This window comes from Corvus kubaryi, unplaced genomic scaffold (assembly GCF_017639235.1).
Source record: "Corvus kubaryi isolate FWS band 111438036 unplaced genomic scaffold, C.kubaryi_AGA036_p1.0 37302, whole genome shotgun sequence".
Lineage (NCBI taxonomy): Eukaryota > Metazoa > Chordata > Aves > Passeriformes > Corvidae > Corvus > Corvus kubaryi.
In genome coordinates, this window is record NW_024581095.1 from 3,576,005 (window position 1) to 3,593,629 (window position 17,625).

The window sequence follows — 17,625 nt, forward strand, 5'->3', positions numbered from 1 at the left end:
CATTATCACTTAGGCCACGAGGATCTTCACATTCTTGTTTAAATCCCACAGCAGTAATGTATGATGGATGAATTCCATGGGAATGACAACCCACACATTTTTTGCTCTTGATGACCATAGAGGCCGTAACTGAAAACCTCCACACAGGATGCGATTTACAGAGTAAAAGCAAGAATACATGCACCTCAAAAGATGTCTGAACAAGGCGCTTTAAAGAACAAAGTACAACATGAAATATAAACAAATAAATAAATGAATTAAATAATCCCCAAAAATCACCACCAATATGTCAATGTGAATTAATGAAATTCAAATTTCCCAAATCCCAGCTCATTATATGGTCTGGATGAGCACTGAGGTGGACTGAACACCAGCTGAATGATTTTCTAGTTGGAGGATGGCAACTAGCAGTATAGCCCAGGAATCAATACTTGAGCTCCAGTCCTGTTCAACATCCTCATTAATGACCTGGATGATGGGGCAGGTGCACCCTCAGCAATTGCAGATGACACCAAACTGGGGGAAGTGTGTGATGCACCAGACTGTTGTGCTGCCATCCAGAGGGACCTGGACCCGCTGGAGAGAGGGGCTGACAGGAACCTCATGAAGAGCAAGGGGAAGTGCCAAGTTGCCTTGGAAGACCTGTGCATGTGGGAAGGTACAACCCTAGGCAACAAAAAGCTAGGAAGCAGCTTGTCACCAAAGGACCTGGGGGTCCTCAGGCTGAGTGTGAGCTGGCTGTGTGCCCTTGCTGCAAAGAAGGCAGATGGTGCTTTGTGCTGCATCAGCCAAAGCAGGGCCAGCAGGTCAGTAAAGGGGATCCTGCCCCTCTGCTCAGCACTGATGAGGCCGCACCTGGAGTTCTGTGTCCAGTGCTGGGCTCCCCAGTGTGAGAAAAACATGGACAGTGTCCAGCAAAGGGCCACAAAGATTATGAAGAGACTGGAGCATCTCTCCTATGAGAAAAGGCTGGGAGAGCTGGCACTCATCAGCCTAAAGAAGAGAAGGATCAGGAGGGAATGTGCAAAGAACAGGGAGCCAGGCTCTTCTCAGTGGTGCTCAGTTATAGGACCAGAGGTGATGGGCACATGCTGGAACATGGGAGGCTCTCGCTGAACATCAGGAAACTTTTTCACTGTGTGGGTGACTGAGGACTGGCAGATGTTGCCCTATGGTGTTTCTACCCTTGAATATACCTGGACATGGGCCTGGACAACAGGCTGCATGTGGCCCTGCTTGAGCAGGAAGGGAATGGACCAGATCACTTCCAAAGGTTTGTTTCAACCTCAACCATTATGTGATTCTGTGAAACATTCAATGACAAGTATAAGCATATTGCTATGCTTGAAATGAGTGTTTCATCTTTAAAAAAAACCAAAAAACCAAGCCAAACAAATAAACAAAAAATACATTGTCTCCATGAATTACATTTTTTCCAAACACAAATACCATGACAGATTGGCCAGTAAATATAATCTGTTCAAGTAAAATGACAGGTTAAGTGTGTTCACACCTCTTTGTTTCAACTTGATTAAAGAAAATGCTGAATGATATATGGAAACCTCAACTTTCTCCCCCAAACTTAAAATTATTAATCTGCTTCTTGATTACTTTAAATCATTTGCTCCACATTTCTTGAGGGGAAAAAAAAGGTGTTCACCTTTCAAATATTTATAGTGATAAATCAAGTTTATAAAGTCAAGTTAATATACAAATTGTATTACAAATATGCCCACTGATCTTTGCAAATGGCACTAACAGAAAAATTATTTTCCAGAGGTAAATATTTTTGATGCTGTAGCTGATACAACTTACAGAGCAAATTTCCAAAATGCATACCTCTAAATGCACTAACGTCTCCGTAGTGTACCTGGAGAACAAAGTATCTGCTACCCGTTTCTCCTCCAACTCTGAATCCAACACCTAAAAGAAGTAAAATGTATTGTTTTCAGAAACAATAAAATGTAAGATAATTCACCATCACTGACCACATAAAAAAATACGAATCACTTTAATGGCTAAGAGTGAAGGGGTTGAAAATTTCAGACACCACTGAAGTGAACTTTGTCCTGAAACCCAGGAAAACCACCAGCCCATGATCCCAAACAGATCAAGAAGCTTAATTAATTAAGTTAAATAACCATAACTTAATTAATAATACATATCTGCTTTATGAAGAGAACCCTCTCAATCAAAGAATATTAATACAGATTTTATAAAAATTTTTATAAAAATTTAAATAAAAATGAAGTTTTGTCATCCACGTAAGATTTGGTGGAACAAACTCTGCATGATACAAACTAATTAACACTAACTTACTAAGAAGACATTGAGACTGATAAGAAAAAAAGATCCGCAGTAAAATATTTTTAGATTTAAATAAATATTACATGCAGAAAAAATCTTGAGGAAATTATGCAGCTATGTTACTTGATGAGAGAAGCAAGCACGGGCACAAAACACAATAGAGAAGCTTGAAATAATTTGAAATAATGAAGTTCCAGTTATCAGAAAGGGATTTCTCTAAAGCAATTCTACAATGAACACTTTTTAAAAGAAGCAGAGAAAGCAATTGCTTTGTATTTGGTCAGAGAATCCCACAGTAACAGGCAAAGCCAACTTACAAATGGGACTGCAGCCTCTGTGCACAAATGAGGCATCTTTGTGAATACTCCCTACAAACCTTGTATTTTTGCACAGCTTACCAACAAGGAAAGCATTACTAGCTGGGGTTTAACACCAAAACTTCCACAGAATCCTCCAAGTACAAAACTTTTAAATAATCCTCCATTTTAACAATTTTTTTAAACTTTACATTCTGATAACCAAATCAAGTAATATTCATGTTGTTAAGTGCGTAAATGGATTATTAAAAAAAACCAAAACATTTTCATGATATTGGTTCCTGGCTTTGAAAATGGGCAGCAAAAGATGAAAGAAAAAACACTCAAAATTCAAGATATTTTCAGATTGAGGCTATACAGATGGTAGATATTTCTAAGACCCTTAGTGGTTATTACAAAGAAGCACTTCTCCCTGTTTTGATTTAATTCAGCAGAGTTGTCTATCATGCAAGAAAATGGGTATACAAGCATGTTGCTCAACTGCATCAAAGCATCAAAAAATGAAAAACTCATTAAATTGCCAATGTATACTTTAAACAGAAAAAATTCAATGTTTAGATTGAAGTTGTCTGTGCCTTCAAAAACAAGCAAAAATATTTTCATGTAGTTTGTGTGCTACTGAAAGTACATAAGTGGTAACCTTCTAGTAACACGTAGTAGGAAATGCAAGATTAATGCTATATAATAATAAACATTATATTATGATAGTTATCTCTCCCTCAGCCTTTTTTACCCGTACAGAAACCCAAAATGGTATAGCAAACAGAATGACAAAAACCCGCAAGTATATTAGCTAGCATAATACATTTCATAGTTAATGAGGTTGATGTTTATACAGTTGCTATCAGTTAGACATAATGAAAATATTACAGGATGTTCCCAGATATGACAGGTGCTTACTTCCATGTCCTCCTTTTTCCCCTGCCCCTGCACACAAGAACTCAGTATTAAAGGGCCAATACCTTTGGGCAGCCTGGTGGGTGGAGCATTTCTTGCCCAAGCATACAAAATATTCGATTTATCTTTGCATGTTCCTTCATCACAGTCCCTAAAAGTATGAAGAAAGAAAAGGGAATATTACTTTTAAAATTTTGAAATCAGAAACCAGCAGGTGAGTTACATGCAAAACCACTCATTTTAAGATCTATGAAGATGTTTTTGAATGTATGCTGATTAAACACAGCTCTTTTAATATAGAGTGCTTTCAGAGATATTGGTAGATGTTCCACCTTTTTTTTCCTCCCTTCACCTTAAGGCAGTGTTGGACAGCTCTGATGGGCTCTGTCAGCCTATTAACCAGTGATGGGAAAAATGAAGGAACCTTTTATGGTAATGAACTGTATGAAAACTTCTAGCATTATTGACTCAAGTGATACAAAATGACAGTGGCTGCCACATTTACAAAGAGGGACAGGACTCAGGCACAAAGCAGAAAAAAACCCCACAAGACATCAAAGCTTCAGCATAAAATTGGTTATTTAAAATTCATTTTAAAATCATCCCAAAAAGTGACAGGAGGCTGTATATGAACCCACAGATAGGAGGCACTCACGCTCTTCCCTGTACTTAATTTAAACTCATTGCTTTATGTTAATTTTTATTCCACTGCACGATTTCTTGTTTTTCAAAATAGAAAAATCACACACATACACGCACACACACAAAAAAGAAACAATCACAAAAAAAATCCCGAACAAACTAACCAAAAAAATACAAACCAAAAACCCAAGGGAAAACAAAAAGAAAAAAGAAGAGTTTGCCAAGTAACAGGCCACAAACAGGTCACAAATATTTACAGTAACTGAGAGCTTGAGTCGTCCCTAGCCTCTGCGGCTAGCACCTTGTAGGAGACACTGAGGGTGAAGAATGAAAGACTCCCGAAGACTGATAAATTTTAGACATCTTAAATCTGCAAGAGCTGGTAAACCTGAGGCACAGACACTACCAAATCTGTAAAAGGCCAGACACAGTATACAGACAGCACAATGTACCTTGACCACATCCAAGAAGGCACATATGTGGGTGTAGGCTGCATGACCATATACATGGATAATCGAACAAGGGACCCTAAGGAGCTTTCCAAACACCCACCTAGAATACACTTCTCCCTCCTGATCCTGAATTAGGGAAGAGGTTTATTTACAGGGTGTATTTGTACTTTCTTCCAAAGGCAAACCATCCACGGCCCTGAGCACAGAGTGTAGAAGTCATTCCACAGGTGCAGCATACACAGTAAGACTTTTAGAAAGCCTCACCCTGAAACTATTCAGACTACATCAACTGACCCAAACCAGATGTGATGAAGGTTGGCACCAATGCCAGTATTTCATTCTAGACCAAAATGGTACATCCCCTGCTCTGTTTATCACTGCTTGTAAAAAGACACCTGGGAAAACCTTTGTATATGTAAGGCATGGTTTCAGTCACCTGAAATTCTGGGGAAAACAGAGTGCCACACAGTGTGAGGAAGAGCATAAAAGACCAGGACATCTAGCAGATGAAGGCTCAATCATGTTCCTGTTACGGATGGCTGAGCCATATGTGCAAATGATGATGATGCTTTCCAGGTATCTCTCAGAGATAACCAGCTCTTCTGGCATGTATTTCAAACCACCTCAGCAGGACATTATGTACTTCTTTGATCCCAGTGAGCCTTATTGCAGCATAGCTACTGTATTTATTTCATGAAAGCTTTGCTATAATCATGAAAGCATCAAGAGAAAAGGGAACACACCACTTCTTTTATAGTAGTTATACTCACAACATGTATTTCTAGACCTTCATAACTAACAGTTTGGTCACCTTCCCCTTCAAACACACCCACATCCCAAAGGACAATCAAAACTTACCTCAGAGTAAGTGAAATGTTTTGATAGATGCAGCTGCAGCTGAAAACTATGCAGCTTCCCACTGCTACTATACAAAAAACTCAAGAGACTTCAGAGATCTAACCCGGTATTGAGCTGCACGATTTGGAAATGTGTTGAAGAGATTGTTTAGGAGGAATGCCAGAAGGAACTTTAAGCACAGTCACAGCTTTACCACCACACTTTGGGCCAGACAGTCTTTATTTATACCACAGTATTTCTAAGAACACATTAATTAGGAAAAAACCTGTGCAGGTTGTTTTCAAACTGTCTTCCTGAGATGCTACCAGAATGGAGGGGGAAGACAGCAGGGGACAAAGATGAAATACAGACACTGCTCTTTCATTTTGTTTAAAAAATGGTCAACTCTCCCATTTAGCCATCAATTATAATCTTGAAACATCAAGTTTTCAGGAAAAAACAAACCTAGAGGAGATTGCAAAGAAGAGATAAGATAAACAGATTGAAATGCAGGGAGCTACTAAAACGTAAAAATTTAACAAACAAAAAATCACTGAAAGTCATAGCTTCTTTACATACAAAAATGAGATTCTAAACAGAATGAGCGACACAGAGTACCTTAAAAATGGATTACAGCTGCATATTACTCAATCTTGTTCTAAAAACTGATTTTGACTCAAAATTTGGGATTGAGGCGGGTAGGGGAGAGCTTACTGACTACTTCTTGGATCTTTGCGGTTTTTGCAAACTCTCCTGGACTTCCCAAAGACATTCTCCCCAATCTTGGGTCAGTTCAAAAACTGTTTTCATTAATGGCACTGGGGTTTTGACTGATTACCTAGACTGAAAGTAAAATATTTCACTATGTCAGCAAGACCACTATTTGGCTATCCCTTCAGCATATTTGCATTGGTTATGGTAAAAAATAACTTCTTTTATTTCTTTCTCTATTATACTGTACTCCTCAGCACTAACTAAGGCTTTAAAAAAAGGGTAATTGAGGTGACTGAGTAAGACAAATCATCATTTTTATCTCTTGAATGTTGCAGACCATTCTAGGGCAGTGGCAATGGTAAGAAACTACACCCAAAAATACAATTCTTTCTACTATCCCCACTTTCCCCCATGCAACGAAATAGAAGTCCTTCACTCAACCAGTCATGACATCTTTTGCAACCTCTACTGAGCTATTGATGTCAAGGGCTTCCAGAACCATTCTTTCCTGCCAACAGAAACAGCTAGTCTGATAGAAGCATTACTGGGTTGTCATCTATGACCTGTACTTATACATTCATTTGCGTTAGATAACTATTTAAAGTTGCCATGCCTGATCTCAAAATACAGGCTCTGTCTATGAATCAGCTCATTCATGAGAGTTTATTTCAGCGTTAGGTTTGACACAGCACAAGACCTGTCTTGCCAGGAGACCCACAAATTCTGAATAATTCAACATTTTCTTTTAAAGCATTCAAGTGCATTCCTGATTATCTACAGAGAATCTTAACTTTCGATCAATCAGTTCAGGCATGTTATTTCAATTTCAACACAGTTTGTCAGCTCAGGCAAAACTTGTCATTGCAGCTGAACTGGTTTTAGATTAATTGTGATCAAGGAATGGAAGCAGCTACACCATTTTTTTAGTGCACTGAGCAACACCTGAGGCAATGAGCCCTGGGAAACCACTTTTTTTTTTCCTGTAGAAAGACCTGTGTATTTCAAGAAGGGAGAATAACATTTAGGATTTGTTCAGATAAAAATTCTACCACATTGCAGTGAAAGATGAAACCAGCACAGCTTCCATACAATTTGACAGCCTTTATGAAGGCCAGGGACATTTGCAGGAATAGTGTCAAATTATAAAGGGCAGCAGGCCAGATGGGCATCACAGATTTTGGCTTAGTGCTGCTATGGCGAAAGGGCAGCTAACCCCAACAGAGTCATCTGGATGCTTCTCATTCCTCCTCACTCAAAACTGGCCTGAATGAAACGTCACACCTCAGGAAAACTAATTTTGACCTTGCATTCTGAATGTTCCTAACAGCCTATTTTTCCATAATAAAACTAATCCACATCATGACGGTAAGAGAAGTAGCTCTTGACTTGCAAAAGCATATGTAACTAATATTGCCAGAACTTTGAAAAAGAAACTAAGAGACAAAAAGATCTATGTGGCATACCTTAATCTAATAAAAGCTGGCTCTGTAAAGATGTTGACCACGTAAAAAGTAAGGATCCTTGCTAAAGAAGCCTTACAGCAGCCTGCTCAAACAACCATTCTTTCCCTACTAGATGGAAGAGCAAGAGAAGTCATCACTTGTGAGCCTTCAGGTAACAAAAGGAACAGCAAATAATCAAACAAAATGAACAACAATAAAAACCAGTAACATACAGTCATCAGAATTACTTTAACAAAATCAGGTTAGAACTCTCTAGCACTCTTCAGTCTATTTTATGTAGAAAACACGTGATCATCTTTCTAGCCTGCAAATAACTGTGGGCAGAGCAAGATAAAAAGCTGCAAACTGCTGCAAAACCAGGGATGTGAAATGATGAGACGCTGAATGAAGAGCTTTCATTTTGAGAATGCAAAGCAAACACAAAACCTCAGAAACTACACATTAAAAAAAAGGCAAGATCTCATCAAAACCTGCATATGAAAAATTGGAAATAGTAGATTTAAACACAACACTATTGTATTGGGTCTGGCTAAGATGGAGTTAATTTTCCCCACAGCAACCCTCATGGTGCTGGGCTCTGGGCTTTGCATGAGGAGCTAGAAAGGTGTTGATAACACACCAGTGTTTGGGAAAGGTCTTAGTAGAGGCCACAGCCAGGCCAGCTGACCCAAACTGACCAAAGGGATGTTCCATACCATATTATATCCACTCAACAATAAAAGGTAGAAGAGAGGAGAAAGGAGGAGAAATACATATTTGTTATTTATTACATTTGTCTTCCAGAGCAGCCATTACTTGTGCTGAAGTCCTGCTTCCTGGAAAGCAGCTTGGTCATGGGAAGTAGAGAACAAAATACTTTGTTCTCCTCTGCCTCTGCAGAACCTTTGCTTTTGCTTTATTAAACTACCTTTATTTTGACTCACGAGTTTTTTTCCATCCTGATGAGGAGTGGAGGGATAGAGCAGCTTGGTGGGAATCTGGTGTCCAGCCAAGCTCAATCCAGCACAACTAAGTATTTTGTCATTTGACAGGTAGGTGTTAACTACAGCAATCAAGAACAAAAGCAACATTAGCTGCCACACGGCACAGGCTGCCATTGGTGAGTCTTCTTCCTGCTGGGAGGAGTGAAGGTACAGCTAGGGAGCTCAAACTACCTGAACCGTAGACTCAAAACAGGGATTTGAGTCTGATTCAGTTTTGAAGAACTTTGGGTTTTGGCTTTGGATCCCTCTCTTCTACAAACTCAGAACATCAGTTAGATGTGACTTGGGCATTGTCTCATAACTTCATCTCAACACAAGCTCCTGATCAATCTGTAACAACATAGTTTTATCATGTACAAATTATTCCAACGCTCTAATAAAACTACTTCCAGAAATATGAAAACAGCACAAGTACAATCTACTCAGTTTTAAATAGGACACTCACCTGTTTTTAAAAGGCCAGAATGGAGAAGTTTTATGTTGGTGTATTGTTAACATTAAAGTATTCAAGTGTATTCTATCATATAAGATACAATAAAAAGAACACAGAAAAGCAGTCTACTGGGAAAAGAAATTAATAGAACAGAATAGAAATTCTATGCTTTCCGTTTTACTTTGGTCTGACCTTCTTAAGCATCTACTTTTCTTGCACGACTGTGCAAGATTACAACATTTTCAACATTAGAACTGTTGGTTGACGGGTAAACAGGAGATAAAACTTCTGAGGAAAATTTGTTGTGTATGTTTAAAGCATTAAACAAATCATCTCCCCAAAATACGCATCCAAAATGTTTCAGGGTATTTTTCCTGAAAATATATTATACTATACTATTAGTTCTAAATTCCAGGTTTAGTTACCTTTTTGGTAAATACTTAAAAGATAAATTATGATTACACAACTCTATTAGACCACCTATATAAAAATTGTTCTACAGTTCAGAATAATTCATATAACCTTTGCAGCATCAGCAAAAATACCTCATCTGCTCTCTCATGAAAACCTACAGAAAATTTGCAAAATTACTGAACAGATGATTAACCCTCACCCACCTTCATATTCTCTTCATTTTGCCTCCACAGACCTATTTTAGTGGCATTGTGTGTTTCCCCCTGCTCTCACTGCTTAGTCATTTTGAAGGGCAAGTCAACTACCAAGCCCCTTGATAAGCTTCTTCAGCTTATCCTTTGCTCAGCTTGATTCTGAACATCTGTTACATGACTTCATACAGAGAAAAGCAGCCAACTATAGATGAAGACGAGATTTTTTGGTATTCAGTGACACACTGTTTACTATAGCTCCTGCCTCCTCCTTGAAGACAGTCAATTAGTCATGAAGAAAACAGAGGAGATAGTTAAAAAAAAACAAAAACCAGAGCACTTTAAGTGTGGAAAGACTAGATTGTTATACATTTCTTCTTCATTCCAAATTTTCCTACTTTTCCAAGAAATTCTGACACCAGAAAAGGTTTATATGGAAGCAACTAACACCAAAAAAGAGCTGGTTGATAACAAAAGCAAGAAGCAGCTCTTACCAGTAATTTTCAGCAGACGAAGGTTCATTACACCCAAAGAGTAACATGTGATGGACTGTGTCCATGCTGGCATGAGGCTTAAAGTCAACTGAAAAAAAATATGGCAAAACAAGTAAGCTATCCATAATCTCACCGTAGGTTACATAACCAAGATCATCTTGTTCCATTTTTCCCCTGTAATACTACAAAATATGGCAAGTACATCCCCACCCATTTATTTGCCTTCTGCATTCCACTTACACTCTTTCCTTAAATTTTCATTCAACAGCCCTCCTTCTACGCTAAAACACTGTACCTCATTTATTAAGAAAAAGAAACTCTAAGTTCCCAATTAAAACCACTGTATTGCCCACAAAAGTTAAATTTGATACTTAGGTAATATATCAGTGTATCCCAAACCACAACGCCTTACTGTCACCAGTCTAACTGCAATCTACCTTTGAAATCTGCACTTGTGATTTGATAATACTCAACTTCTTTTGTACTTCATAAAAAATACAAACAAGCAGAAAGTTACAGTTAAGAGCAACTAAATCTTATGCATTAGTAGTATCTTCTCCCAGTATTCTACCTGGCTTACATTTTTTCTGCATCTTTCTTGGGACAACAGTTTCAAGAAGGGATTATGATTGAGTCTAACTAATACGTCAAACCCTTTGGAACGGAAAACAAGATTTGTTTAAAGTCAGCATGATGTCATTGCCCAAAATTTCTCACTATTAGAAACTTAGATGTGAATATTCACCTCTCAAATGTCTGTTCTTTATCCTATGCCACATATAAAACACTGGTTTGGTTTCTCAAGTACTTGTGATCCTGTTTAGCATAGTAAAAAGTTTACCAACACCATGGGAGTAATATTGACCATAAATGTATAAAAAAGGTATTTCTAAAAATAAAGCAAGCTACATTCTTTTATTACTAAAAATAAGTCAGATGCAGGGAATGCAATGGTTTTTCACCTTATACTACAGAAGAAGTTCTGAAGACAAATTACTCCTGCCCTTACATGTACACAGACAGTGAGGAGCCTCCATGTAACTGTCTTCTAGCTATTAACATGGGGAGATGGTGAAGCTACAAACCAGTGAAACACTGTTCTGCTCCTGAGGTTTACGGCATTACTTGCACTCGGAAGTCAGTATTTTAACACAGAGCTGTGGCAGGTTTCCTGAAATGAATGATGATGTAGGTTATTGTCCCAGTTTCATGGGGGAAAATAAATCAAATAGCTTCCTACCCAATTTCTGGAGCTGAGATATGATGTGGAAAATAAGGAAAACCAGCCAAAAGTTAAGGCACACAAGTCAAGTTTTAGGTTGAAGATACAAGGCACGTGTTCAGACTGTAAGAAAATGAGCATGCCACAGCTGAGGGCTTGATCCGGGAAATAAGAGATGTACCCACACGCACTGGGAAGGTACTTTGAATGATATATATGAATTCAGAAGTACAAAAGTTGCAAGCATGAATGAAGTCTAGAGACCACCTAACATCTTTATTTTGCTATAAGCAAATTCTACTCATTTCATAGATAAAAACCTAATCTGTGTTATGGAGACAATTTCTGTTTTGATGTTTTTATCAGTAGCAATTAGTAGTAAAATTACGGTTTATGCTTGCATGGCAGAGGCAACATGTCGCTCTGTGTGGAATTCCTACCTTAGTTTTCAGGTGTTTTGGGTGTTTTAAGCTGCTCTTATCAATTTAAGTGAGAGATTAAATTTCTGAAGGGGTTTATAAGAAGTTCACACATGTGAAACTTCATTAACTTTATGGTCAAAATTAGTACCTGTAAAAAACGTACTCTAAGTACCACCTATAAAGACAGCCTTCAATAAAGGTAAAATTGAAAGTTAGGCCTGTTAGCTGCTAAAGCCACCACCTGTCCTGCTGCTTAATACTGTCTCAGTATTTCTTTTTATTTCTCTACCACTGTCCCATTGTGAGTAGTTATTCTAATGAGTGTTTCAGGAAGTCTTTTATTCCCTCCATGTAGTGCCTATTACAATGATATCCTAGAGCACGGACACGACCTTTAAGCACTATTACACAACTTATCACAAATACCTTACTAAATGCTTTTCTTACTAAGAGAAAATAATGCACCAGAGCTAACAAAGCAAAATCAGATTTCTGGAATACACTATTTTAGCTGACATGCCTCATCATTGCTTAAGGAAGCACGGAAAAACCTTACAGTCAGCCTATGAGCTTAAGAGAGCTTTGTACAGGTGGTTACAGTATGGTTCCAGTCCAGCTATTTTCGTACCAGCACACCCAGGCATATAACTTTCCAAAGACAAGGTTTAAAGAAACAAACAAACATCTAAAAAATCCTGTGCTGAAAAAGCTGTAGAGATTAATGTGGAATTCAAGACAAATGCAGTACCTGTCACAGAATGAGAAGGTGGCCAGAGTTTGAAGAGACCTTAAAGATAATCTTGTTTCAACCCTCCTGCCATGGCAGGGACATCTTCCACTAGGCCTAGTTTTCCACTAGGACATCTTCCACTAGGCCTGGAACACTTCCAAGGATGGGGCAACCACAGCTCCTCTGGGCAACCTGTGCCAGGGCCTCAGCACCCTCATAGTAAAGAATTTTCTTCTAATAGCTAATAGACCTACTGTCTTTCCTTTCCCCCTCATCTTGTCACTCCATGCTCCTGTAAAAAGTCTCTCCCCATCTTTCCTGTGGGCTCCCTTCAGGTACTGGAAGGTCACCCAGAAGCTTTCTCTTCTCCTGAACAATTCCAACTTTCTCAGTCTTTCCCCATAGCAGAGATGCTCCATCCTTCTGGTCATCTTTGTGTCCCTCCTCTGGACTTGCTGCAACAGGCCCATGTCCTTCCTGTGCTGGGAACTGTCACTACCAAAGGCTTAAGAAATATTAAACAAAAGTTATATTTTCCTAGTTCACAGCCTCCACATTTTACACTAATGAACAGAAGATTACTCAATAGTTAATTTATTTAATGCATGCAGAAGTGACACAAATGACTACTAAAATAACAGTGGCAGTTTTCATACACATACTAAAAATTGAAGTCTGACTTAATTTCTTGATCAAGTACTACTCAGAACTACCAACTCAAAGAAAAACCAGAATGAACAGAACATGACACCAGTTTAAGCTTAACAGTGTGTACTTAAGCTATGTATTTAAAAAAACAACTTCTAAGAAGTTAATCTTAACAAATAACAATTCAATTAAATAAAGTTGATAGTTTGTTTTTTTTTTCTAATATTAGTGTCCTCTCTATCACAGAATTAACTTTAAAGAAATTTATCAAGAATTCAGTGTCTGGAGAGCGGCAAACTAGGGAGACATTAGAGGCCTCCAGTACAGTGAAGACATCATTGCTTGGCAACAGGAATGTTTATACATGCCATAACAGAGTAACAAACCTAGAGCTTCTCAGAGTCATTTACGGATGAAGAGTAATAAACCATCTACGTCAGTCTGTGTTGCTGAACGTAGAAGGCTTAATTTCATTTCTACAGCACAATCAGACAGATAGGGACTTATCGTGAGTCAGTAAGAAAAAGACATTTATTTACTGGTCGCCCATGTGAATGAATGCAAGCAGGTGAAGATGACAGTCAAATTCAGTCAAGTTTTTTGGCTGAGTGGCCTACTGTCAGACTCAATTTTTATGAGTGTCTGTAGAGCACCCTTTAGCTATCTCTTCAGCTTAGTAATGAAAAATCGATTTTTATCAATGCCTGCACCATTAAAGACTCAACTGAGTTTCTGGTTTGGCTACTTATTCATAAACGTTAATCAATCATGAAGCAGAAGAAGAAAACCACAATGGTATGTTTTAAAAATGTAACTGGAGCAATACTTTCTTGAAAAATCACATAATAATCTGACTCAGTAATAATGTTTTACATACTAATCTGACAGCCATTTCACTTCACATGAGCAAAAGGCATGTTCCTAACATAAACCATATGTATACCAATCCACCTCACAAAAAACCACTCTCCCTAACCCGATTTGTCAGTATTTACAGCCCTTTGGGACAGAGAAACAACAACTGGTTGAAACAGAAATCTCAGCCTTGACAGTCTGACCCCTCCACTAAAGAACATAATACAGAAAACAGCATCTGCCAAAATATACAGATGCATGCCTGAAAAAGACCCGTAGGGCAAAACCTGCTCTAATTCTCCTGCTAGCTGGAGAAATTTCATTAAGTAAGTTTGATCGATTCCCTCCTCTGATAATGTCTGAGAATTGACTCCAAACAAGTTTGTGAATTCTGGTACAGTATCTCACCAGCTCTGAAGTACAAAGTTATACCCACTGTCCCTGTGCAGTCATGAATGTTTACCGGTTTCCTTTAGGAAATAGCAAAATTGAAGTCTGAATTCGAAGTCCTTAAATACAAATTTAATAAAAATAATGAAAAAATGTTACAGAAAAATTTTCTACTTATTAACAAATGTAGTACTGCCCTCATATAACACTAAAAATGAAGCGCTCTCTTCCAATATTCTTCTATTTCTTATATTCTTCTTATATTTCACCAATATGCAACAAAAATATCTTGCTGTGGGTTCCATAACAGAGCCTCCTCTTCTGCAATGTCTTGGAGGTGGGAAGAAACAACAGTAAAAATAGCAAAGCAAAGTAAAAAAAAAGGAATGAATTAGCAAGTCTTGGTGAAGCCATGAAGACACTTGGTCATAAAAATGTACTTCTAAACCATAAAAGGAAACAAAACACAAGGCATTTATAGCAAATAAACTGAACTGAGGCAGAACATGTAACTTTACCAACAAACTGTCTCAGGAACCCAGTTTATTGTTTCAGTTATGTGTATTCACACATCCTCATGTTAAAGCTCTTCAGAACACACACTGTCTTCCCAACACATCATCAACAGCCACCCAGTGACAATTCATATGCTAGTCTTCCATTGTTTTTGTCACAAAGTGAAACAGTATGTTTTAAGGCAACTTAATTACACCTTTTATTGGCAATGCAATGAAGGCAGATTCTACTTAAACCATAAAAATACAGACTCTATCCTTTGAAAAAGAATAAACACTCTGTGTGTCAATCTTCTGTGCTTATTTAAGCAACACAAAATACATGTATGTTCACAACACTTAACAATATCCAAAGCAGTTAAGGAAAAACTTCACCAAGCAGCTAATTTCTTAGGTGATGATGTCTATTGTAAAAACCTCTTTCTTGAAAAGATTTAATTTTCTATCCAGATATTTTATAAGGTAGGTCATTCTACATTCTTTCTGCTCTCTACAACTGGATATGATTGAGTCTACTCTTTCTAATGATCAGGTAACTTCTGCTGATTATGAAGACTCCAATCTGAGTCTTTTCCATGAGGAACACTTTCCAATGATTTTACTGAAGCAAAATGGAACGATCACATGCTTCAGACTGTCCATTTGCCTATTCATTTTGTGTGGAAGTGAAAAAAGAGGAAAAAATCCAATAATTTTCTTTTACTTTTAAAGAATACAAAAATATGAGTTTGTAAGGAATGCTATCTATCATGGGAACACTTTAAGTCCACATAACAAGATGGGTTTTTTTATAAATTGCTCATCCAGCTCCTCCTGCTCTTCAAAGCTCTACATGACGACTAGAATGGTTTCTCCATTCAGAGACCTGATTCTGCTTGGTAATGACAGGTACTCAAGAACAGCATTTACTGGAAAGGTGACCAAATCCTGTAAAAATCATGTGAAGAACATATAAACTTTTAGTTTACATCACTTTTAGGTCTTCAGAAAAAAATAAAATGGGTTGCATTACATAACTTGCATTGAGACTTTGCACAACTTTTAAGCAAATTCTTTCAGTAGATCCTTTTAAGCATACATACCATCAAAAGAAGTTTATGTTCCTTCAACACAAACAACAGAACGAGACATGCAGCAACCTAATAATGAATTAAACTGTGGAAATTTTCAACTCGGTGAAACACTAAATAAAAGCTGCTTGAGCAGGAAGTTAGTAGTACTGTCTTTCTATGAATCAACAAAAGCAGAAGAGTCTGTAGAGTTGTAGAAGAGTAGTTTATTTGAGAGTGAACATTCACTCCCTTCTACGTTCATTTTTACTTCTGGGATGATACTCACAAACAAAATGTGAGATCAGATTCTCACCTCTTTACAAAACTGATCTATAGAGAAAGCACTGGAAAAAAATTTACTCATTTTTCTTAGTTACTGTAATACAACACGAAAATCAAAACACAGTATTCTACCTTCTGAGGGATTTCCACAAGAAAATCCAAATGGAACAACACTCTCATAATACACTACATCAAAACTACATGTGAGTCCCACCATGCTTTTATTAAGTGCACATATCCTAAAATGCAATGAAAGTGTAAAGGAAGAAAAAGACTGTTTCCTTTTATACCGTTTATAGCATGTTCTGATAGCAAAACTATCTTCAGCCAAACCAATAAGCCTTCTCTCTCTCTGAACAACTGGATGTTCATGGCAAGGCACAATAAAATTGTTAAGTACCGCAAAGATTTTCTGAACAGATGGTGTTCCTCTGTTGATCTATATGATGACAGCATTTGTAAGGTACTACAGTATTTCCTTCTACTTGTCCACCATCTTATTGATGCCATGTCATAAAAAACCCCAAAAAATAGGAGAGGGTTTGGTTTCTCCTCCAAGTAAAATCCTTCTGCAGCCAACACTGACTGTAAGTGCACAGGATTTACAGCCTGTACCAGCAGGTAAATAGTCTGCTCAGCAGTGCAGAATTAAGTATCCAGCCAAAGACAGAAAGCCAATACTCAGCACCAAATGGGACTCTCTGGTGCTGACTGACAGAGGCATCTGCATGCAGCTCCTTAACTGCTATTACTCATGAATCTCCTCAGATACAGTGTTATCTTGACTCTAAGCAGCTCCATCTAGTTTGTTTATGCATTAGCCATGACAAATGCATTTTGGAAACTCTAACGTCCAAAGATTAAGTTAATATGAGTCAAAGAGAAAAAAGCTAACCAATACTCACCTACATAGGCTTCATCATCCACTGGCAACGGTATTGACATGCAGAGGTAGGTATCTGACTGTTAAAAGAAAAGAGAACAGATATTACCTTTAAATTGGGAGAATTTAGAATTAAAGAATAGAAACATAGTATTAAAATTCCCTACACTTTCTGAAGATGAATGTGGGAATACCAAACAAATGAATATACACAATAGGACCATATAGAAAAACATCACCTACTTTACTGAGATATATGGGCAAAGACAATGTATGATTCGTTTACTACAATAAGAAATAAATTCATTGCCACAATTTATTTACATGTAACAGAGATCAGGCTATACGGTCATCAAAGTGGCTACTAGGTTGATAGGTACACTATTAACTATTTTAAACCTCTTTTTTCTTAAGCCTTTTTTTCCCCCAACTTCTAAGGCTGTTTAAGAAAGGAAATGTATCGTGTACTGGAATTTCACTAC

At 37.7% G+C, this 17,625-nt stretch overlaps 1 protein-coding gene across 20 annotated transcripts in view; it reads right to left on the reverse strand.

Annotated features, from left to right (window-relative positions):
* PAM (peptidylglycine alpha-amidating monooxygenase) overlaps nucleotides 1–17,625 on the reverse strand; it is a 132,719-nt gene that overhangs the window by 48,672 nt on the left and 66,422 nt on the right. For all 20 annotated transcript variants that reach the window (XR_006016071.1, XM_042028096.1, XM_042028106.1 and 17 more), the window contains 4 exons: nucleotides 17,166–17,223; nucleotides 10,145–10,232; nucleotides 3,587–3,672; nucleotides 1,840–1,923 (listed from right to left, as the gene is read on the reverse strand). Coding sequence is in view for 19 of the 20 variants with exons in the window: in XM_042028096.1 (XP_041884030.1) it covers nucleotides 1,840–1,923; nucleotides 3,587–3,672; nucleotides 10,145–10,232; nucleotides 17,166–17,223 (316 nt within the window). In the remaining variant the exon portion in view is untranslated. The remainder of the gene's footprint in view (nucleotides 1–1,839; nucleotides 1,924–3,586; nucleotides 3,673–10,144; nucleotides 10,233–17,165; nucleotides 17,224–17,625) is intronic.